Here is a 25,007-nt window from a genome sequence, read left to right as displayed (position 1 = left end):
ACATCAACATGGGAAACATGATATGCAGTTTAAGCTAATAAACTGTGGGCAAATTATGTTAATTGTGTTGAAATGTTCATAAAAAGGGCCTGAGCTCAAATGCAATATTCAAACCACTAGAGGTGCACGTTTTTAGGTAGGAGCTCCAGCTGTTACACATTTTTTCATGGGGCAGAGAAACGTTTGCAGTTTTACAGATAATCTGATGCTATTCTACATGTTTTGCCATAAGACTAAGAGACATTTTTGCATTTTTAAAGCAAATGTCCTGCTATTCTACACATTTGTCTATAAGGGTGAGAGAAAATGTTTCAGTTTTAAAGCAAATTTCCTGTAATTCTAAACATTGCCATGGCTTCTGACGACTTGATAACGCTATCTGCGGAGGCTGATTAAGTGTTTGGTATGCTAGTGCTGCTTCATTCAAATATAACCAACCTACAGCACTAGACTACACTTCACTTGCGTCATCCTTGTGGTATTGAGAGATAAACATGGTAATGCTTTCACTGATTGCACATAAACTTTGAAAAGCTGTGACCAACGATGGTTTACGATTTGACAAGAGTGATCTGCTCTAACGTACCCAGGAAGTTGGTGAAGAGCAACTACAGAAACTTGCAGTGGACTGCAGCAAAGACTGGGCACGTTCGAGCAGATCACTTTCGATAAGCCGTTACCATCCATGATCACAGCCTTTCAAAGTGTGTTGCATTATGGGGATAAAAAAATGTCCGACTTGTGCCTACATGTTGACTGCATGAACTTTACAAAAATAATTTGATCAAAGGTCATGAAGTTGACTGCAAATTTCTGCAGTTGCTCTTCACCAACTTCATCCTGCAGCAATCACCTGCATTGTGGGAGGCTCTAGTGTCAACCAATCATGGGGGTGTTTTTGTTTGACCCACGTGAACATGATCAAAGACATGACTGAAACAGGACCCACATTTGCCTCAATTCATGTATACAGTGGAAATGTACAAATGAATGTGTTATGAGTCTCTTTCTCTCACCAATTGATTGTACACACATATTTTCAGCTTGAGTGTGTGATATGGGGGTTTGAGACATGTTTATTTCATTGTAAAGAACAACTTTATAAACAATGGCAACACTGCCATGTTGCACTGATCCTTGCTGTTGGAAAACCACATCAGTGTCCAAATTGAGGCTTTCCCAGATGCACTTCCCCCTACTTTTGTCTACAGTTGGTTGCTTTTGCCTTACCATTCAAACAAAGCAGGGGGGCTGCCTTAATCGACCCATTGGCGCCAGGGGGAACAGTGGGTTAATTGCCTTGTGCAGGGGCAGTATGACACATGTTTACTTTGTCAGCTTGGTGATTCAATCCAGCAACTTTTCAGTTCCCAGCCCAACACTCCTACCCGCCAGGCTATCTGCCGTTTTGCCTCTTCCTCTCTGACTGCAAAACGTAGTGTACTGTGATCACATGATTTCTGTTCATGCAGTCCACATATAGGCACAAGTCAGATAATTTATATCCGCATAATGCAACACACTTTGAAAGGCGTAACAAAAGTAATCTGCTCAAACGCGCCCAAAGCTTCAGGACAGGACAGGAACGAACTAGGTAGAGAGAGAGCGACGTACATTAGCTACTGTTGAGAGAAAGTGCAGATTTAGATCGATGGACAAACGTGAGAGGGATACGATATATTTGAAGTATTGAGCTAGCATCGGATTTAACGTTATTACGTTGACACTTCTCAAAGGAATACAACAATGTCGTCGCCAAGTCCAGGCAAGAGGCGAATGGATACCGACGTGGTAAAACTGTATCCTTTTCTGAACATAAACAACAGACAGGCGAAAAATCTTTGTCGTATTTTAACTAGTTAGTGACAGCTCTCTAACATTGATATGGCATTGATTGTTTATTGATAAAAGACAACTGACGTGTTGTGTAAGTGAACAATAACTGCTGATGGTTCGATTTTCTGACAAGAAAAGCAGGTTTTGTTTTTATCAGGCATCACACGATTCGTTTCAGTTCTGTAAGGTTACATTGTTGCCAGATATAGGTTAAATATTTTACCCAACAGTAATATTTGCTAGATATGTGTGATCAAACATTTTTGCATGTTTGCTCAGATCAGAAAACTACAGGTGCCAGTAGGCCTATTGGATGACATTTGGGCAGTTATCAAGCAATGTAATTTTGGCTTGCTTAATAGTGATGCTCTCATCAAAACAGCCCCTGATTGTTTTCTACAATGAATAATTTATTTTATGCAAAATTAACATATCTTTATCCTTCAAACGACGATGGCTAGAAAAAGCTAAACAATGACGCTGGCCTTGAGCACCATTTTCTGTGAGCTATGATCCGTCATCCGTCCAAATGTATTGGTCTTTCTTTACAATCTAATAATGTTTCCTTGGCTTTATGTCTGGGTATTTAGCTAAGATATCTCGATTTTGTAAAGTCATTTCGGTTGACAGTCCCGTCATTGTAACGTTAGCTGATCAATATATCACCGAATCAGTATTGACATTGCACGCGTAGCGAACGTTATGTCTTGTTTACGAGTCGTTTACATGTCCCCTGTCAAGTTTGCCAGTTCGCTACAGACAGGCCTACTTCTGTTTTCCACCCGTGAGTCATTAGGAAATTATAATATACAATGGGAAAATGTTTGTGGTAGAAATGTATTCCCATCTTAAAGTAGTAATTATTGTAGTTGCTTGCTAGTTATTGTTATATTTTTGCATTTGTGTTTTCCTCCCTAACTAAGCTATGCTGTAGTGGTAATTGAATTACTAATATAAACCAAGCTCTCATTAACACTAGTTCTTAAAGACATGTATTGTAACCTTTTACACCGAGGTATCAGAATGTAGACATTATATTTTATCTCATGTCTAGTTATTTAAGTTTGCCTGAAAGGTTCAGACGGCATGAGTTGAATTGTTTTGTTTTTGTGCTCCTGCAGCGTGAGCTAGCTCTTCGATTGGTCAACCTGTTACTACCCGGAAACTGGTAGGGGGCGGGACTAGATAAGCAGCTGATCGAGTGACAACAAACCCTGCTTGCACAGGATGGGGGGGCTGGGAATTGACCGAATGTACTAGTTAGTAGCTAGGCCTATCGGTCCTAAAGACCCCGCTCACCTGCCATATGAAATAAATCCAGTGGAAATGAATCATTGTGCCTATTTGTCTCTGTATATAATCTGCAGAATGGCCCTGTCTTATTTCAAAATGTTTTATTTTGGTGTAAAATGCATGCTGTTGAATATTTGAGTAATATTTGACACTATAGGTCATTTTTGGAGAAACCATTCGATTTTGTTGTTACAGACGGTTGGTGTTTAAAAAAAATATAGTATCCTAATCTCATGAAGTGTGTGAGAGAGAGAGAGAGAGAGAGTTCTGATTCATGCTCACTCTATAGGTCAGAATAGGAGCATTTCCATGTAAAAATAAATACATAGAAGCATGTCAAATTGGGTGCCAAATCAAAGCTAAGAGTCTTATTTTTGAGAAATGAAGGCTACCATTTCCCATCCCACAAATTAGGAATAAGCAAAAGCTTTGATTTCTGGTCAAACAGATGGAAAAGTGTTCTAAGAAAACATCTACCAGAAAGTCTTAGAAGGTATTAATACATCAAAACACAATAATGTTGAAGTAAAGACCCCTGCCAACTAATATCAACAGTTATATTTAGTTTAGTAAAAATTATTTGCCTTTTGTAAGTTTAAGAAATATTGTCATTCTGTTACCAAAAACCCACATATATTTAAGATACTTTAATTTCTCTCCCTTATGAGGAGGGAATATAATAAAACTTTAGAGGTAACAAGTAAAGGTTTACCTACCAATTAGTTGTTTTTACTGATAACAAGTTTGTTTATGAATTATTAAAACTCACTGAAAATCAGTAACAGAATGGCTGCAATTGAATTGGCTACAATGGGAAATTATAGTTGTCACAAACCACAGCGACCTGCTACTGTCCTCTCTTCCACTTAGGTGGTGGGCCGAAGCAGAAAAGAGGGAAGTTGATGGGTTCCTGTCGAGGTAAGAGCAGATTGTCTTGTACAGTGGTTCGTCCTTTAAAAGTTGCAGCATGTGCTGCAGAATTCTATGGCACGTTATTTAAGTGCCAGCCACTGGTACCATTAATGCTAGTTTGTGCTAGTTTGACCACCAGAGGGCATCTTTGAGAAGCATTTGATAGCCTTCAATAGTGGCTGTACTAGAGAATTTAAAACCTTTTTTTGTAAGATCATAGTATATGGGACTGATTTTATAAGAAATTTTGCTTAATTAATTTGATTACTATGGTGTTTCTACTCCCAAAGAAAATGAAAAATCCTCTAAAGCCCATTAGGATGGTAGAGCATGGTGTAGCTCAGTTGGTAGAGCATGGTGTTTGCAACACCAGGGTTGTGGGTTCGATTCCCACGGGGGGCCAGTACAGGGGGGGGGAAAAAATGTATGAAATTGTATGAAATGTATGCATTCACTACTGTAAGTCGCTCTGGATAAGAGCGTCTGCTAAATGACTAAAATGTAAAAAAAAAAGACTAAAATGAATGGAAAATAGGGTGCTGTACAACGTGGCGGTCGGGAGTAGGCTACAGTGCTGGGCTATTTAGCTAAATAATCCCTGTGTCGTGCGCAGGTGTAACAGTGTAGGTTCCGTCCCTCTCTTCGCCCCAACCTGGGCTCGAACCACTGATTGAAACGCTATTAGCGCACACCACCGCTAACTAACTTGCCATTTCACATCGGTTACACAGGCACGTGGGAGACGGGGGTTCAATTCCCCAATGGGGAGGAAAGGAGTAGGCTGACCTTGTTTTAAGAACAAATTCTTATTTACGTCTTAGGGATAGCACCCTTTTTTTATTTTTTTTATTAGCCTAAATGACATACCCAAATCTAACTGCCTGTAGCTCAGGCCCTGAAGCAAGGATATGCATATTCTTGGTACCATTTGAAAGGAAACACTTTGAAATTGGAAATGTGAATTGAATGTAGGAGAATATAAAACAATAGATCTGGTAGAAGAAAATATGAAGAAAAAACCAACCGGTCTTTTTCTACCACCGTCTTTGAAATGCAAGAGAAACTTCATAGTTCTAGTCATCACTCTGGTTGTAAATTCGATAGTGTCAACAAGATGGCAGCAGTGTATGTGCAAAGTTTCAGATGGATAACTTGAAGAGTGACTGACCTACAATCATTTTAGTGTGAAGTCCCCAGGTACATTTGGGCAAATCGTGAAGGAGACATTCGCATTCATATTCCATTTTCTGCAAGAATATCATCAAATCTGTATACTTGGACTTTGATTTAGCTTTCCAAGTATTAGTAGCCATATTATAAGTTCAACATTTGCAAACAACCAGTTTTCATAACTTCATTACTCTGAATATTCTTATTTTTGTCCAAAATGAAAAGGCATGCGGTCGTACAAGGTTAGTAGCTACATTTTACGACATATACATGGTTTCCGGATACTCCCGTAAAGCCCAGCTCATTGGCTATCTAGCTAGCTTTGTTTGACCCCGATTGGTGCTTATTTGACAAAGATGCAGTCGTTCTTAGGCGTACCATGAAGGCGGCACTCTCTGACCAAATATGGTGTCCTATAGGATATACTACACCCCTAATGAAATAGTGAAGTCTTGTTACCTTCTAGGATCTCTGAGGAATAGATACGAACGTGATTTGACTCATTCAAACAACGTTTAGGGTGAGACTTTCACAGATTCCTTTCTTTGGAAATTGAACGAGTGGAAATACAAAATCGATCGTGCATGCTATATGGACCTTTTTAGGATATGAAAAATGATTTTATCTAACAAAACGACACTTCATGTTATCTCTGGGACCCTTTGGATGATAAATCAGAGCAAGATTTCAGAATGTAACTACACATTTCACCTTCAGAGGTGAATTTGTCAAACCTATCGCGTTGAATAAAGTGTTTTGTTGTAAGGAGCTATCCTCAAACAATAGCATGGCATTTTTTCCCCCGCAGTAATAGCTACTATAAATTGGACAGCGCAGTTATAGTAACAAGAATTTAAGCTTTCAGCCAATATAAGACACATATATGTATCGACATTTGTTGTTTCTCAAAAATCTGCGATCTTGACATAACGTGCTGAATGATTTACAACTGTCCCGTTGACGGAACGCCGATCTTAACTGATTCCATATGTGTTATTTCACAGTTGGGATGTCATCACTATAATTCTACAATGATAAAATAGTAAAAAGAAAATAAACTCTGGAATGAGTAGGTGTGTCCAAACTTTTGAGGCATTCGAGATGTTTTGGCTAGAGAAATTGACGATACTACAATGCAAGAAATACATTGATCATCTCCGCAAGGTTTTACCCGTGGTCGTGGAGCAGGGTGGAACTGCAACTAAAATGTAGTTTAAATAACCATCTGCATTTTGAGTGTCTCTTCTCTAGTTATTTTATTAACAAAAGCATAAAGATGTTGATGAAGAAATACTGTACCACTGTTTTGAGTTAGAAATGTAACACTTCAGAGTACTTAAGCATCGAATACATTGATGTTCACACCAAAATTAGCTGGGCTATGAAGAGTCTATTGTCCTGATAATTGGGCTACAAGTGTTTGAAAACCTATTTTCAAAATGCTACCAGATGTCCATCACTACTGTAAATAAAAGCACAGCATCTTGTTTACATTCTTTATTGTAACCACAATGTCACAAATCATTTGTATCTACCTTTCCAATTACTTTTAGAGTTTGGGATTCATTTAATTAATATTATGGTGTTTATATTCCAAGAAAAACAGAAAACCCTCTGGGTTTCTGTTAGGAATGGAATGGAAAATATGGAGCTGTACAACGTGACGGTCGGGAGTAGGCTACACAGTACTGGGCTATTTAGCTAAAGAATCCCTGTGTCATACACGGGAGACCGGGGTTCAATTCCCCAACAGGGGGAAGGAGTAGGCTGTCCTTGTAAATAAGAATTTGTTCTTAACTGACTTGCCTAGACATTTCTACACCATAATTTTAGTCTAACCAATACCCAAACGGAGATTCAGACAAAATTAAAATCTCATTGATTTATCAAGACCAGTCCCCATGCTTGTCTCAGAGCAGCGTGAAACAGTGCTAAAACGGTGCTACGATATTATTCTCCCCCTACCCTCCATCTAGGCAAGTCTATTGTCCAGCTACCTGCTACAACCAACAGCGGGAAGTTTTCCTTGGTCAGCGCCATTATTAGTGCAATGCCCCTTAAAGTGTTGCTCTGTGCCCAGTGTGGCGGGGTGGGGGTCCAACTCCCTCCCTTTTTATATAATTCTAAATTAAATATAATAATCGCTTTGTTAAAAAATAACAGTATTTTGGAGATTATTTCATTTTCAGATAACGTAAAGTGAACGAGAACAAGGCCATTCCCTGTAGCTCAGTTGGTAGAGCATGGTGTTTGCAACGCCAGGGTTGTGGGTTCGATTCCCACGGGGGGCCAGCACAGAAAACAAAAATTATGAAATGTATGCATTCACTACTGTAAGTCGCTCTGGATAAGAGCGTCTGCTAAATGACTAAAATGTAAATGTAAAAAATGTAATTCTTGACAATGGGGTGAGACATTATTACTAATTTGTAAATAAAGCCAGTTTGTTTCTTAGAATTATTTCTTTCTGTTTTTAGAGGGAGAGAAACCAAAAACCTACAGTCATCTCATGGCTCTCCCAGTTGAGGGCGGCCCAGGTATTGAACTAGCATCTGTGGCAACACAGCTTGTACTGCTATGCTGTGTCTTAGACCATTGCGCCACTCAGGCGCTGTACTGACTGGTCGGGAGTGGGCTACAGTGCTACAGTAAGAGCAAAATAATCCTAACATTAAAATAATAAAAACCTTAGTGTAACAACAGTTCTAGTAAGTAATACAGAAGTTGTGCACAATTGTCAGTTTCTATTTAGGTTTATGTCGCCCATTCATTGTCAGTTAGAGACACAGTAAGAGCACTGATTATGCTTTTGGATCCATCTCCCCCTTGCGCTGGTCTAGAGCAATGAAAGGGTGAACCACATAATACTAAACCACAAATTACCTCTTAAGTACCGCAGCATAATTGCTAAACTTTTAGTGGAGCAACCACTGTATATGATGGTAAAACATTCTTATAATGACAATAGCATTTCTTGGCACCTTCAATTCTTACACATTTTCTGGAGCCAGGTTTCCTCCCGACGTGACGCTTGGCATTCAGGCAAATTAGTTCAATCTTGGTTCAATCTTGTTTCTCATGGTCTGAGAGTCCTTTAGGTGCCTTTTGGCCAACTCCAAGCGGGCTGTCATGTGTCTTTTACTGAGGAGTGGCTTCTGTTTGGCCACTCTACCATAAAGGCCTGATTGGTGTAGTGCTGCAGAGGTAGTTGTCCTTTTGGAAGGTTCTTCCATCTCCACAGAGGAACTCTGGAGCTCTGTCAGAGTGACCATCGGGTTCTAGGACACCTCCCTGACCAAGGCCCTTCTCCCCTGATTGCTCAGTTTGACCGGGCGACCAGCTCTAGGAAGAGTCTTGGTGGTTCCAAACTTCATCCATTTAATAATGATGGTGGCCACTGTGTTCTTGGGGACCTTCAATGCTGCAGAAATGTTTTTGTACCCTTCCCCAGATCTGTGCCTCAACACAATCCTGTCTCAGACCTCTATGGAAATTCCTTCAACCTCATGGCTTGGTTTTTTCTCTGACATGCACTGTCAATTGTGGGACCTTGTATAGATAGGGGTGTGCCTTTCCAAATCATGTCCAATCAATTGAATTTACCACAGGCGGACTCTAATCAAGTTGTAGAAACATCAAGGACGATTAATGGAAACAGGATGCACCTGAGCTCAATTTAGTCTCATAGCAAAGGTCTGAATACTTGTGTAAATAAGGTATTTCTGTTTTTATATTTTTTACATTTTTTACATTTCTATAAACCTGTTTTCGCTTTCATTATGGGGTATTGTGTGTAGATTGAGGAAAAACAAGTATTTAATACATTTTAGAATAAGGCTGTAACATAACAAAATGTGGAAAAAGTCAAGGGGTCTGAATACTTCCCGAATGCAGTGTAAGTATTCAGACCCTTTACTCAGTTCTTTTGTTGAAGCACCTTTGGCAGCGATTACAGCCTAAATTCTTTGGTATGATGCTACAAACTTGGCACACCTGTATTTGGGGAGTTTCTCACATTCTTCTCTGCAGATCCTCTCAAACTCTGTCAGGTTGGATGGGGAGCGTCGCTGCACAGTTATTTTCAGGTCTCCAGTAATTCTAAAGATTGCTCAGAAAACCAGGTGTTTTAATCGGCGTATGCTTACTTCGATTTTGACCTTACACTAATTTTAAGATGAGTAGAGTAAGGTGTTTACATGACTATTGCATAAGCTGCATACTGCCATAATCCATTTCATATCAAGTTATTAGTGTGCATGTAAACCTACTCATGGAGGGAACAGAAGGCACTACCATGTTCCAGAGATCCTTAGCTTTCAAGAATGGGGTCATAATAATAATTTGGTGGGTGCTTACATAAAATAGCTTATAGCCAAAACAGTTCAAATGCTAGAGCCAAAATTCATAGGTGAAAATAAATTCAATATGCCACATTGGCTTCATAAACCATCAGAAACCTGTTTAACACAGAGTGTTTGGTTCTGTCTGTTCTCTTCTACCATTCCTTTCTGGCAAAGTACCAGGATGTGGTTTCTTGTTTTAAATCTGAATTTAGAGACCTGTATTTGAAATCTGAATACATATTGAAATATTAAATTGAATTTGAAAACTGAACACAATATTCATTCAATTCAGTTTTGAATCATGAAATAAGTTCAATTTATGAATTCAATGATTAAATTTGTGCATTACAAATAAAAAAATATTACATTCAAATTCAGTTTATGTTGACACTGAAATTGCTCTATATCTTAATCCTATATCTTAATCCACTTCACTTACTGTATTTCAATAACCAAAATATATTATTTTAAACTCAAGGTATCATATCACAGCTGACACCCCAATATTTTTGCAGACATCTTTGAATCTTAATTTTGAGTAAATATTTAAGAGTCTTTGGAAACTTGGTCACAAAAAAACAGAGGGATATTTGACCCTCATTTGCATCTGTGTTTTTGTAAAAAAAAAATGGTGAGATTGTTAAAAGTAGTCCCGGTGCATAGAGTTGTATGGTTTCTTTAATGTTGCAATTAATGTTTTTTGGTTGGCAGAGGCCTATAAAGGAGAAGAGTCCAGCTGCAGATTATGTGCGCTGACGCCGCATGGTCTGCGAACTTCAAAGTGCATCCGCATGAGTCTCAGATGGTATTTTTGCATCTCAAATGGTATGTGCGCGCGCAACCTGTAGACGTTTGTTGGTCTTGTGTATTGTGTGAGTCCAGTAGCTTTGTTCCAGTGCGTCAGTGTGCTACTCACATACAAGTCTGTGTGCACTAGCTCTGGTCCGGGGCATTATGTTAATCTGTGTTTCTTGTGCTATGCTACCTAGTACACACTAGCTATCTAGTATACACTAGCTACCTAGTACACACTAGCTACCTAGTACACACTAATTATAAACTGGGTGGTTTGAGCCCTGAATGATGATTGGCTGAAACATTAAGTTGCAACAGCCTGAATTTAAAATGGATTAATTTGACATTTTTTGTCACTGGACTACAAACAATATCCCATAATGTCAAAGTGTAATTATGTTTTTTGACATTTCTGCAAATTAACTGAAAATATAAAGCTGAAATGTCTTGAGTCAATAAATATTCAACTCCTTTGTTATGGCAAGCCTAAATAAGTTCAGGAGTAAAAAGGTGCCTAACAAGTCACATAAGTTGCTTGTATTTACAATAATAGTGTTTAACATGATTTTTGAATGACTAGCTCATCTACAGTATGTACCCCACACATACCATTATCTGTAAGGTCCCTCAGTTGAGCAATGAATTTCAAACACAGATTTAACCACAAATATCAGGGAGGTTTTCCAATGCCTCGCAAAGAAGGGCACCTATTGGTAGATTAAAATAATAATGTTAAAAAGCAGACGTTGAATATCCCTTTAAGCAGGGTGAAGTTATTATTACACTTTAGATGGTGAATCAATACACCCAGTCACTACAAAGATTCAGGCGTCCCCCGCTCAGGGATTTCATCATGAGGCCAATGGTGACTTTAAAACAGAGTTTAATGACTGTGATAGGAGAATACTGAGGATGTATCAACAACATTATAGTTACTAACCTAACTGACAGAGTGAAAAGAAGGAAACCTGTACAGATAAAAAAATATTCCAAAACATGCATCCTGTTTGCAGCAAAACACTAAAGTAATACTGCAACAAACAAAAAAGTGTCCTGAATATAAAGTGTTTTGTTTGGGGAAAATCCAATACAACACATTACTGAGTACCACTCTCCATATTTTCAAGCATAGTGGTGGTTGCATTATGCAATGGGTATGCTTGTAATCATTAAGGACTGGGGAGTTTTTCCGGATAAAAAAGAAACAGAATGGAGCTAAGCACAGGCAAAATCCTAGAGGAAAAGCTGGTTCAGTCTGCTTTCCACCAGACACTAGGAAATGAATTCACCTTTCAGCAGGACAATAACCTAAAACACAAGGCCAAATCTACACTGGAGTTGCTTACCAAGAAGACCGTGAATGTTCCTGAGTTTTGACTTAAATCTACTTGAACATTTTATCTAGACCTGAAAATGGTTGTCTAGCAATGATCAACCACCAATTTGACAGAGTTTGAAGAATAATTATCTTTTTTTTATGGGAAAATGTTGCACAATCCAGGTGTGGAAAGCTCGTAGAGATTTACCTAGAAAGACTCACAGCAGTAATCACTGCTAAAAGTGCTTATACAAAGTATTGATTTGGGTGGGAATACTTACAGTACCATCAAAAGTGTGGACACACCTACTCATTCCAGAGTTTTTCTTTATTTTTTACTATTTTCTACATTATTATTCTACAATGAAAACATAAACTATGAAATAACACATATGGAATCATATAGTAACCAAAAAATATATTTTATATTTGAGATTCTTCAAAGTAGCCACCCTTTGCATTGATGACAGCTTTGATTCAGACCCTTTGCTATGAGACTCGAAATTATAGTCAGGTGCATCCTGTTTCCATTAATCATCCTTGAGCCATTTCTACAAGCAAAATCTGTTTTTTAGAATTTTAGTGAATGTATAAAAATGATTGTAAATACCTTATTTACATAAGTATTCACACCCTTTGCTATGAGACTTGAAATTGAGCTCAGGTGCATCCTGTTCCCATTGATCATCCTTGAGATGTTGATTGGAGTCCACCTGTGGTAAATTCAATTGATTGGACATGATTTGGAAAGGCACACACCTGTCTATATAAGGTCCCACAGTTGACAGTGCATATCAGAGCAAAAACCAAGCCATGAGGTCGAAGGACTTGTCCATAGAGCGCCGAGACAGGATTGTGTCAAGGCACAGATCTGGAAAAGGGTACCAAAATATTTCTGCAGCATTGAAGGTCTCCAAGGACACACTGGCCTCCATCATTCTTAAATGGAAGAAGTTTGGAACCACCAAGACTCTACCTAGAGCTGGCCGCCTGGACAAACTGAGCAATCAGGGGAGAAGGGCCTTGTTCAGGGAGGTGAACAAGAACCCCATGGTCACTCTGACAGAGCTTCATAGTTCTTCTGTGGAGATGGGAGAACTTTCCAGAAGCTTAACCATCTCTGCAGCACTCTACCAATCAGGCCTGATTGGTAGAGTGGCCAGATAGAAGCCACTCCTCAGTAAAAGGCACATGACAGCCCACTTGGAGTTTGCCAAATTGCACCTAAAGGACTCTCAGACCATGAGAAACAAGATTCACTGATCTGATGAAACCAAGATTAAACTCTCCGGCCTGAATGCCAAGTGTCATGTCTGGAGGAAACCAGGCACCACTCATCACCTGGCCAATTCCATCCCTACAGTGAAGCATTGTGGTGGCAGCATCATTCTGTGGCAATGTTTTTCAGCGGCTAGGGACTGGGATACTAGTCAGGATCGAGGGAAAGGCCTGGCTGGTGTTTAGTATAGAGAGATTATTGATGAAACTTGCTCCAGAGAGCTCATGACCTCAGACTAGGGCGAAGGTTCACCTTCCAACAGGACAACAACCCTGAGCACACAGCCAAAAAAACGCAGGAGTGGCTTCGGGACAAGTCTCTGAATGTCTTTGAGTGGCCCAGCCAGAGCCCGGACTTGAACCCAATCGAACATCTCTGGAGAGACCTGAAAATAGCTGTGCAGCGACGCTACCCATCCAACCTGGCAGAGTTTGAGAGGATCTGCGGAGAAGAATGGGGAAAAACTCCCCAAATACAGTTGTGCCAAGCTTGTAGCGTCATACCCAAGAAGACTCGAGGCTGTAATCGCTGAGTAAAGGGTCTGAGTAAAGGGTCTGAATACTTATGTAAATGTGATATTTATGTTTTATAAATGATAACCTGTTTTTTCTTTCATCTTGATTATTGTGTGTAGATTGATGAGGGGAAAAAAACATTTAACGAATTTTAGAATAAGGCTGTAACATAACAATATGTGGAAAAGGTGAAGCGGTCTGAATACTTTCTGAATGCACTGTATACTGTCTGGTTTGAAATCAATGCATGGATATCATGAGTAATCAGCTGCCTTCCCAGGCAGTTCTCTCAAGACAATCATCTCAATTGGATCAGCTGGATAAATAAAGGATGAACAGTAGGCTATAACATTTGGGCTGTATCAACTAAATGAGCAATGGCCTATTGAGTGGGGCAGGGGTCTGTCTGAGGGGTCTGTCTGTATATGCAGGAGACTGGCTGATCTAACAGGCAGCTGGGGCTCCCTGAGCTGAGCTGCTGCCATCGCTGTGATGCCTGGGAGTAGGTTCACACACACAGCACTTTTGAGTGTTGGAAAGGGAGATATTCTCTCATTTTGATATTTGAGCATGTTTGTTTTTTGCCATTGGATATTTAGTGTTTTCTGTGTTTTTGTGTGTGTGCATGCGTGTTTATGCACTTGTGGGTGTTCCTGAAGCTTAGCAGCAGGTGGAGTCTGGGTATTGCTGTAAATCCTTCCTTTCTTTTTGCCAAACCAGCTGTTGTCTGTTGCCTTTACTCGGTCATTAGGACTTGTATGTTAGTCTCTGAGGCCTCAGCTATCTTATCTGATGAGCCTGGTAGAAAAGCCTGCACACAGTAAATGGAGTGTTTTTATCCCAGCACTAGTGGAGAAATGTGGCATGCGCACGATATCAGCCACCCAGTGTGAGGCCTGGCTGGTGTTTACTCCAGGCAGCAGAGGACCTGTGAATGTAGAGTGTGCTCAATGTAGAACACAGCACATGACTGTCTGTTTGTCAGGCCCTAGTCTCTTCCCTTTGCACCTTCTGGTTCTTTCAGTGTTTGCTTATGTCTTTGGGTGCACCACAGGAGGCTGGTGGCACCTTAATTGGGGATGATGGGCTCATGGAAATGGCTGGAGCAGAATTAGTGGAATGGTATCAAATATATCAAACACATTGTTTCCAGGTGTTTGATGCCATTCCATTTGCTCTGTTCCGGACTTTATTATGAGCCATCCTCTCAGCAGCTTCCTGTGTTGTGTGCACAACAGGTTGGACCCTAGGTCTATTAGGGCAACCCCCTGTGGAAAGACAAGACCGAGATGCACCGTTCCAAACTGCATCATTGTAACCAGGCTTATTTATAGGTCCTGTCTGTTGTAGGTCACAGTCACCGCTGCCTGCCTTGCCTCCGTCCTTTATTGTAGGCCATTGTTCTTTAACCGGTTTCTAGGGACTACAGGGTGAGCAGGCTTTTGTTTCAGCTCAACACTAACACACCACCTGATTCAACTAAGCAGTGGCATCTGCCCTGTCCTCTAGGTTAGTATTTCCTAAACCCAGTAAAATAAACATTTTCTTTAGACCCACAGACACGCAACCACAACCTAAGCGTTAGCCTAGCAGCAACTCAAGACAAAGTAAGTACAACCCAACTGTGGGTCCTCCTGATTGACATGAAAAGACACCATTTTGGTAAACCTATTTCACCAGGCCCTCTGCTCTGGGTATAGGTGGAGTCTGTGTTTAACAGACAGGTTATTCCAGGTCTGAGTATGGCTCAGGGTTCATGTTTGCATCTGATTACCATAACAGTGAGGTCAATAGAAGGTCTGTGGCAGTTAGCTATCAGGTTTATATATACAGTGGCAAGAAAAAGTATGTGAACCCTTGGATTTAATAATTGGTTGACCTTCCTTTGGCAGCAATAACCTCAACCAAATGTTTTCTGTAGTTGCGGATCAGACATGCACAACGGTCAGGAGGAATTTTGGGCCATTCCTCTGTACAAAACTGTTTCAGTTCAGCAAAATTCTTGGAATTTCTGGTGTGAACTGCTCTCTTGAGGTCATGCCACAGCATCTCAATCGGGTTGAGGTCAGGACTCTGACTGGGCCACTCCAGAAGGCGTATTTACTTCTGTTGAAGCCATTCTGTTGTTGATTTACTTCTGTGTTTTGGGTCGTTGTCCTGTTGCATCACCCAACTTCTGTTGAGCTTCAATTGGCGGACAGATAGACTTACATTCTCCTGCAATATGTCTTGATAAACTTGAATTCCTTTTTCTGTCAATAAGAGCAAGCTGTACAGGCCTTGAGGCAGCAAAGCAGCCCCAAACCATGATGCTCCCTCCACCATACTTTACAGTTGGGATGAGGTTTTAATATTGGTGTGCTGTAGCTTTTTTTCTCCACACATAGTGTTGTGTTCTCCTTCCAAACAACTCAACTGTCGTTTCATCTGTCCACAGAATATTTTGGCAGTAGCGCTGTGGAACATTCAGGTACACTTTTGCAAACTTCAGACGTGTAGCAATGTTTGTTTTTGGACAGCAGTGGCTTCTTCCGTGGTGTCCTCCCATAAACACCATTCTTGTTTAGTGTTTTACGTATCGTAGACTCGTCAACAGAGATGCTAGCATGTTCCAGAGATTTCTGCAAGTCTTTAGCTGACACTCAAAGATTCTTCTTAACCTCATTGAGCATTCTGCACTGTGCTCTTGTAGTCATCTTTGCAGAACGGGCACTCCTAGGTAGAGTAGCAACAGTGCTGAACTTTCTCCATTTATAGGCAATTTGTCTTACCGTGGACTGATGAACATCAAGGCTTTTAGAGATACTTTTGTAACCCTTTCCAGATTTATGCAAGTCAACAATTCTTAATCTTAGTTATTCTGAGATATTTTCTGTTCAAGGCATGGTTTACATCAGGCAATGCTTCTTTTGAATAGCAAATTCAAATTTTGTGAGTTTCTTTTAAAGGGCAAGGCAGCTCTAATCAACATCTCCAATCTTGTCTCGTTAATTGGACTCCAGGTTAGCTGACTCCTGACTACAATTAGCTTTAAGAGAAGTTATTAGCCTAGGGGTTCGCTTACTTTTTGCAACCTACAATGTGAATGTTTAAATTATGTATTCAATATAGACAATAGAAATATAGACCATCGAAATACAATAATTTGTGTGTTTCTAGTTTAAGCACACTATGTCTATTGTTGTGAGTTAGATGAAGATCAGATCAAATTTGATGACCAATTTAGGCAGAAATCCAGGTAATTCCTCAGGGTTCACATACTTTGTCTTGCCACTGTAGAAGTACAGGTGTGAGCGGCAGATTTCAGATCCTAGGGGCAAGCCGGCAGCCGAGGTGAATGTTGGATGAATCCTTTCCTGCTTCAACTTGCTTTTCATCCTGTTTGAGCTGTCAGAATGAAGAGGATAAGACTTGAAGTCCCCTCGAGGAGTGTAAGACACATGAGGTAAAATATATCAACCCATATACAGTACATAACAAGCTTGCATTTTTGCCTTCTAGTGAGCTGGGATAGGCTCTATGACTGCCTTATTGAGAAGTGAAGTTTAGGAGATCGTGTCATGTTTTTCATTGGGAAGGAAGTGACAGGATGATGAAACATGGAATACCTGTTGCTACTGGTGTGTGTGTGTGTCAGGTGAGAGTAACAGACACACTAAGTTCTGGATTCATGTCACACACTCAACATGTCCCTGGATTCTCCTGCTCGGTCACCAACACATCCTGTAATCATGACACATCCTCCCTACAGCACCACCTCCCTCCCAACCACCACCTGTGGGCAGTGGAAGAACCCTCTCATGTTGTTTCCAGTCCCCTTGGTCTGAATGACACATTTCTGCACACGGAAATATCTGGGTCATACTGTACTGCGTAGTCACACTGGACAACAGTGGATGCTACACAACTGCCCAGCACACACACACACACACACAACCATGTGTCAGCCATGTCTCTGATGCTGCGGAATGGAAACCTTTCTACCCTGATCGTCTCTTTCTCTCTGAGGCTCAGCTGCTGCTGTATGTCAAACTCTCTTCCCCCTCTCCTCTTTCAAATTCTGTTTTCCTATTTCTCTTTCTTTCTTTTCCAGTTTCCCATTATTTTCCCTCCCTGAGCCTTCACTTTACCCTGGTGAACTAGAACATTGGCCAACTGAGCTGTAACAATTCATTGGTCTAAACAATACCAGGACACAGGTGTCAGAATGTGGAAGGTCATTCCATCCATAAGGCTGGAGAGGCTAACTCAAGCCCCAGAACCCCAGTGATTGATGCCCAGTATGTAGCATCAGGGCAGGGATTCTCATCAGTCCAGAACCTGGTCTCCCAGAGCCCTAGTTGATGGTTATTTCTTCTTGTTTTGGTTCCTATTCTCCCCAGGAGAGAAGCTTATACCTACAGTTAGTTCTGGGTAGAGTCTGAGGTTGTCGTGGCTGTTTGTTAGTTCTGGTTAGGTTATATTTACAGTTGGTGTTTCTGATCCACTGGTTGACCTTTTGTTCTGACAGAAGGTCACACATTCTGCTGCTGGGTTTGCACACTGCAGTATTTCGCCTAACATACAGGAGTTTGTGAAAATGTTGCTGTCCTGGGGTCTGTTTGTATTTGTGAAAAGAGCCCCATAACCAACTGGCTGAGGGGACTCTTCTCTAGGTTCATTTTGCAGGTTAGGGCTTTTTGATGGAAGGTTTGGGCATCACTTTCCTTTAGGGGGTCGTGGAATTTAACGTCAATTTTCTGGATTTTGATCATTAGTGAGTATAGTCCTAATTCTGCTCTGCTCTGCATGCCTGATTTGTGGTTTTGTGTTGTACTCTGAGAATATTTTTGCAGAATTCTGCATGTAGAGTCTCAATTGGGTATTTGTCCCATTTTGTGAATTCTTGGTTGGTGAGTGGACCCCAGACGTCACAGCTATAGAGGGTAATGGGTTCTATAACTGATTGAAGTATATTTTTTGCCAGTTCTTAATTGGGATGTCAAATGTTGTGTTCCTTTTCACACAGACCACTAATGTCACACTATTTAGTGCACTACTTTGAACCAGTACCATTTCTCCCAACGAATTGTATCTTATTTGTAGCTCATTTAATTTGCTTGTTTACAGACATTTCAACATTTGTTTGTACTGTTTCCCTCTCCTTGTTAGTTCATTTTCAGTCGTGTCTTTTCCTTAACAAGTGCTCAGCATCGAGAGCAAGCATGAGGTCACCATCCTCAGCGGTCTCAACGAATTTGTGGTCAAGTTCTACGGCCCACAAGGAAGTAAGTAGCCTTGAGCCAGAACGGCTCATAGGGCAGGAATCTCCTGTTTCTGTAGCACGAGGCATCTTGATGTACAAGTACATCCCCTGGACCGGATCTATCGCAGGGCAATACCCCCATAATGCTGAGTGCCAAGCAGAGATGCATCAGGTCCCCTTTTTATAGTCTTTGGTATTCTGGGGCAGCAGGTAGCCTAGTGGTTAGAGCATTGGGCCAGTAACCGAAAGGTTGCTGGATCGAATCCTGAGCTGACAAGGTACAAATCTGTCGTTCTGCCCCTGAACAAGGCATTGTTCCCCGGTAGGCCGTCATTGTAAATAAGAATTTGTTCTTAACTTACTTGCCTAGTTAAATAAAATGAATGACTCAGCCAGGGATTGAACTCACAACCTTCAAATCTCAGGGTGGACAAGCTAACCACAAGGCCACTAAGTTGGGACGTAAGTGTTTTCATAAACATCCTCACTGGCTAATTGTGTCAATGCAAGATCTGTATGTTATTATCTGCTATGGTGTGGAGGCAATCTTCCTCCCAGTGTGTGAACATGTGGTTGTATGTGCAGGTGTGTGTGTGTTTCTAATCAAATGTTGTTTTTTAGCACCGTATGAAGGAGGTGTATGGAAGGTACGAGTAGACCTCCCGGACAAATACCCCTTCAAGTCTCCATCTATAGGTACAGTGTGACAATGCATCGGTCACAACACTCTCTATGTAACATACAATTATAAACTCAACTGGTGAAAGCATCATAGAAATGACAGTAACACCTTTTCAAGCCACAGGTTTTCTTTGTAGACTGACTGTTATTGTTCTCCTCGCAGGATTCATGAATAAAATCTTTCATCCCAATATTGATGAAGCGTAAGTTCTTATGATGATTATTGTTTTAGTAGTTAGCAATTAATGCATGTTGATGTATAGGCCTGGACAATCTTATCAATTATCCATGATGTTTGTTTGATGTTAGCCTATATCACAAAATGATTCTCACAATTTGTTTATTTTATTCTTTCTCTCTCATCTCCCATCTCCTTCAGGTCAGGTACGGTGTGTCTAGATGTCATCAACCAGACATGGACAGCTCTGTATGGTGAGTAACAGTTCCAAAATGTCTACTTGGATATATAATGGACATGGTACCACCTCAGTTTGACAATGTTTGAAACCTACTGAATGGTTTGTTCCATGACATGGGTACATACCTTTTCTCTCATCAAATCTGGACTGTTGGCTGTAAGGAGCAGCTGTGACAAGCTGATATAAGAGGGACAGACTGGAAAAACAGGTATAGAATGTCTGTATAAACTTAAGTAGCTCCCAACTGAGCATGATTGTCAAAAATCTTGGTCGACCGAAAGTCATCTGTTCTTTCCACCAATTGAAGGGTCGAAATTTTTAAACGTGTATCTTTCCATATATAGACACACCATATGTGTTTGAATAAAATCAACTATATGCATTTAGCTTGTCTGATGCTTGTCTAAGCACACTGTGTGACGAAATAAGACGCATCACTCAAAAGGGAGCCAGAGATCAAGATAACCAGAAAAATAATACTTAACCTGACACGACCATCCTTCTCCTGCTGGCTTTCACAGATTCTGCCGTTACTCTCCTGAAGTTGCTGGTAATAGGCTACATGAGGACTCTGCAACCTTTCTCATGTGGAATGCCAATTTATCTCACCATTTCTATCGATCTGTGTCTCAGTTTGGGTTTTCAAATGCACATTTGTTTCATGTAATTTATAATATCTTCACATTTCAAAAGGATTGTAATGTGAGTAATCAAAATTCTATCTAAATGAAAATGATACAAACCTAGAAATTAACTTTTATTGCCATTGCCAACTATGTGGAAATAGCCTACATAAAACCGACAAATAAATATTGCAGCCTGCAGGTAGAAAATACTTGATGAAAATAAATATCCTAGAAATCACATTGGCTACGCATGGCCTATCTGCACTGAACTTGAAACATTGTATCAACTATTAACTTGTGCTAGCAAACTTGAAACATTCTATAAAAAATTCTGGGCTTTGTTTCCCACTACAGTGAGTTCGGGACAGACACTGGATCAGAGCATGTCATTTACCATGTCGAGGGGTTATCGAAAGGGGGATATATTGAGGAACTACTGTCATTTTCAATGGATGTAAAAACAGACTTTGTTTGCTTGAAGTGAAGAAAACATTACTTTGAGAAGCTCCACAGCTCATTAGTGTGCCAAGCTTTCATCAAGGCAAATGGTGGCTACTTTGAAGAATTTCAAATATGAACTATATTTTGATTTAACACTTTGGTTACTACATGATTCCATGTGTCATTTCATATTTTTGATGTCTTCACTATTATTCTAGAAAATAGTAAAAATAAAGAAAACCCCCTGAATGAGTAGGTGTGTCCAAACTTTTGAGTGGTACTGTAAATTGGCTAAATAACTCCAAACGTAGCCTATAGACTAGGCCTAGGACCCCTGGAACACGATCAGAGCACATAGACAGCCTAGTGAAACATGTTCTTATAAGCCCAGTCATTGCACAATCATGTGTGAAAACAGAGTTTTAACTGGCCACTATTTAAAAGAGGATCCCATCTTTCTCGTGCTGTTATATTTATTGCTCAATTCTTAAAATGAAGCACATTACAACCAGTGTAGCCTACCTGGCATACATAGGCTGCATGTGAGTTTCAAGTTTGGGGAAGCTAATGATCATCATAAAAATTCACCTTTATAATAAAGCATTCCATGCATCATTGCATTTGCAGACTAAGAGCCTAATCTTTGTAATGTGATGAGCCGATTTGATAGTCATCATTTAGGCTAGTAATGTAACTGTTTGCAAAAAAAGACAGTTCAATGCATGGCTGAGCACATATAATGTAGAGCAGGCTATAGGCTATATCAGACGTGGTTTTCTTTCTTTGCATGGGAAAAATGTGGCCTTTTTATAAACCCATTTCATGCAATTCGACTACACTTTATATGACTGGTGACATTAGCAGAATCTTTTTTTAATAAGACAAATTACATGGTAGCCTACTCTACTGACACTGACAAACCGATCAGTAAAAATGACGTCCATATAATAGGCCTACACAAATAGAATATGATGTTCATCTTAACTGCAGGAGGAAATGATTGTCCAAAAAACATTTAAGTAGCACTCAATGATAAATAGTGAATATGCGCAGTGCACACTCACTGGGGATATTGGGATGCTGTCTGCTGGTGCCAATAAGATAGGCTATAATGTTCACTCAAATAAGGTGAGAATTTTGATAACTAAAAGACAGATTAGTATTTTCATTGTCTTCTCTTTACAGCAATAATACTTTTCTTTCCAAACTGTTTTCCCGTGATTGTATTTTGAAATATTGTGATATGCCTGGCTTGGGCTCTCTACTTTTCACAGACAGTCACAACTCAACAATAATCTGCCCAAATTGCGCATGATGCCTTTCCTTCCAACTGTAGGTAAAGTGATTTAAAACAATCCACAAATAAAAAATAATTCCACACATACAGTATATTAGTAGGCTATATGTAAAGACCAGATTCATTTAAGAATGTCTGATAGGGGAGAATATTATCAAGTACTTGTCAAATTGTGAATGAGAGACTGATGAAATGTGTACAGCCTGCGCAAGCAACAGGGCAGAGTTCATGCCTTTCATGCACCTTTTTTCAAATCATCATTAGAGTCGCATCATGCAGCTTTGGAATGTATAAAAATCTAAACATATAGCCTAACTTTTGTATCACAACTAAAGTTACATTAATAACTCTAAATTAAGCATATAGAGGAGGACCTGTTTCTTTGTTAACGGCTCAACACAGAATAGCCGCATGTGCGCACTCCATCAGAAATCGTTTGGGGAAAATATCCTGTCTATTTTATTCAGCAGTTGTATTCTTCATACTATAAAATAATGCCACGGAATTCTAAGCAAATCTTGTCTGCTAAATGCACTAGTGTAGCCCACAGCCATATGGATTAGCCAGATCAGGACCAAACATAAGGACAACTCAGAATATGCTGTTCTGTTATACTGAAATAGGCTGCATTTTCTTCATATCGTGTTTCTTTTGACCTGTCTAAAATAAATAATGGGTTTATTGTAATGTAGGCTATATTACATGGATTTATTAGACTTTTAAAATGTAGACGTTCCAAAGGTCTGCATCAGTGGCTTGTAGGCTATGTGTGGAAGCCAGGAGATGCTAAACGTGTTTGTTAATTAACGGTAAATTACTGTGAGACCATTTAGTTATTTGCATGACAATCACCGACTGCCACAGCCCTAGTACAGCTCATTGAGTGTTTGCCTTGAGTAGGGTGCACATTATCATCTCTCTTCCTCCATAATGTAAAACTCTGGTCGTCCCTCCTCCCCTTGCAGACCTGACCAACATCTTTGAGGCGTTCCTGCCCCAGCTGCTGGCCTACCCCAACCCCATCGATCCTCTCAATGGAGACGCTGCTGCCATGTACCTGCACCGGCCAGAGGACTACAAACACAAGATCAAAGGTGAGACACACACACATACACACACACCAGATTGCCCGTCTGACTCCCTCCCTCTTTTCCTTCTCTCTGTTCCAGAGTATCTCCAGAAGTATGCGACAGAGGAGGCTCTAAAGGAGCAGGAGGAGGGAGGCGACTCCTCGTCTGAGAGTTCCATGTCAGACTTCTCCGAGGATGAGGCTCAGGACATGGAGTTGTAGTGAAGGGGAGACAACCCCCACTCCCCTCACACACACAGACTATAATTTCCTAAAGAGCAGAAACAGACTATTATATACATATAAACATGGCAATTTTTTTATTACTAAACAAGGATTTTTATGGATTATATGTATGAGAAGCGGCGGTGTGAAATGTTAAAATGTCACCCTCGTCTAGATATAATTTTTTAACTCAGTCATAGTCCCCCTCCACCTCCACCTTTACCTCCACCTTTACCTCCACCTCCACCTTTACCTCCCCCACCACCTCCACCTTTACCTCCCCCTCCACCTTTACCTCCCCCACCACCTCCACCTTTACCTCCACCTTTACCTCCACCTCCACCTTTACCTCCACCTTTACCTCCCCCTCCACCTCCACCTTTACCTCCACCTTTACCTCCACCTTTACCTCCCCCACCACCTCCACCTTTACCTCCCCCACCACCTCCACCTTTACCTCCACCACCACCACAACCACATTATTACCCCCTCTTACCCAGAAAGGAGTGCAGCATTCCCAGGATCCTAAATTCCCTCTGCTGTGGTCTGGGTCGTATTCTCGTTGACCCACTATCCGCGGGGTAGGCAGAAAGCGGATTTTTCAGTTTTTCAGGGATACAGTATTTTCAACATAACTTCCGTTTCCCCTTAAAAACGGATGTGGGGACTCAGCTCAGGTGCCTGCTACTTTAGGTTACCTTTGACCCAACCCTGATAGAACTGATGGGGTGAGACCAGAGAGCAGTGCACCATGGGAAGACAAGAGGGTCAGACTGTCATTCTCATGAGGGAGACAGGGATGGAATGTTTATACTCAGTAACCCGACCACCCCCCACTCTAGTTTGATTTTTAATTCTCAAAATTGTTCTATATTTGATTTAGTGTGTGAATCACTGTTTTGACAGGCACAGCTTTTTACCCTCCCCTTGCTCTCAGAGAAGCTCTCTGGCTCTAGTGCACGGCCCACTGTTTCTGGAGTCATTACCACAATAAGGAATCGCACTTTGAGATCCAATTTCACTTGTTGACTTTCTACATTTTGGGTGTTGGAAGCTACCATCAGGACCACCACATGATCACTCCTTCCCAAGGATCAGTTAGTGGGTTTCATCCAGACCTATCCAATATGGCTGCCATTGACCTCTCTGTCAGGCCTCACCCCAGAGGCCAGTATATCCTATCCAACCACCACACCCTGTTTGTCATAGAAATTGTTCTGTAAACAAGCCTCTTCCTCCTATTTATCCTCTTTGTCCTCTTTCTCCTCCTCTCCGTTTTAGGAAAGTGTTTGTGATTCTCCAAGCATCCTTTGGTACCTTGTGACATGATACAGAAGTGAAGATGTGTAGAGCATTGTTAAGTTTATATGCTGTAGAAAAAGAGAAAAGACACCTCTTGTGTGATGGATGGATTTCTATCTAGATGTCAGCAGTGTCCAGTCGTATCCACACTGAGGGCCAGTATATGACCAGGTTTCATTTCTTTCAAGCACTGTTTGGACCTTTCAGTCTTCATAGAAGACTATTATTAGTTGAATCAGGT

At 40.6% G+C, this 25,007-nt stretch overlaps 1 protein-coding gene across 1 annotated transcript; it reads left to right on the top strand.

Annotated features, from left to right (window-relative positions):
• The first annotated feature begins 1,396 nt into the window (after positions 1-1,396).
• On the top strand, positions 1,397-23,699 carry LOC115197291 (ubiquitin-conjugating enzyme E2 H-like). Its single transcript, XM_029758677.1, has 7 exons — positions 1,397-1,799; positions 18,652-18,728; positions 19,328-19,402; positions 19,551-19,590; positions 19,767-19,819; positions 23,136-23,264; positions 23,340-23,699. Exons 1-7 carry the CDS (start codon positions 1,747-1,749, stop codon positions 23,459-23,461), a joined length of 549 nt encoding a protein of 182 aa, XP_029614537.1. The 5' UTR covers positions 1,397-1,746; the 3' UTR covers positions 23,462-23,699.
• Positions 23,700-25,007: the final 1,308 nt, after the last annotated feature.

The sequence above is a fragment of the Salmo trutta genome, chromosome 7 (genome assembly GCF_901001165.1).
Source record: "Salmo trutta chromosome 7, fSalTru1.1, whole genome shotgun sequence".
In the NCBI taxonomy this organism is placed as follows: Eukaryota; Metazoa; Chordata; class Actinopteri; order Salmoniformes; family Salmonidae; genus Salmo; species Salmo trutta.
The sequence above is the reverse complement of the archived record's forward strand: the minus strand, read 5'-3'. Positions and strand labels throughout refer to the sequence as shown.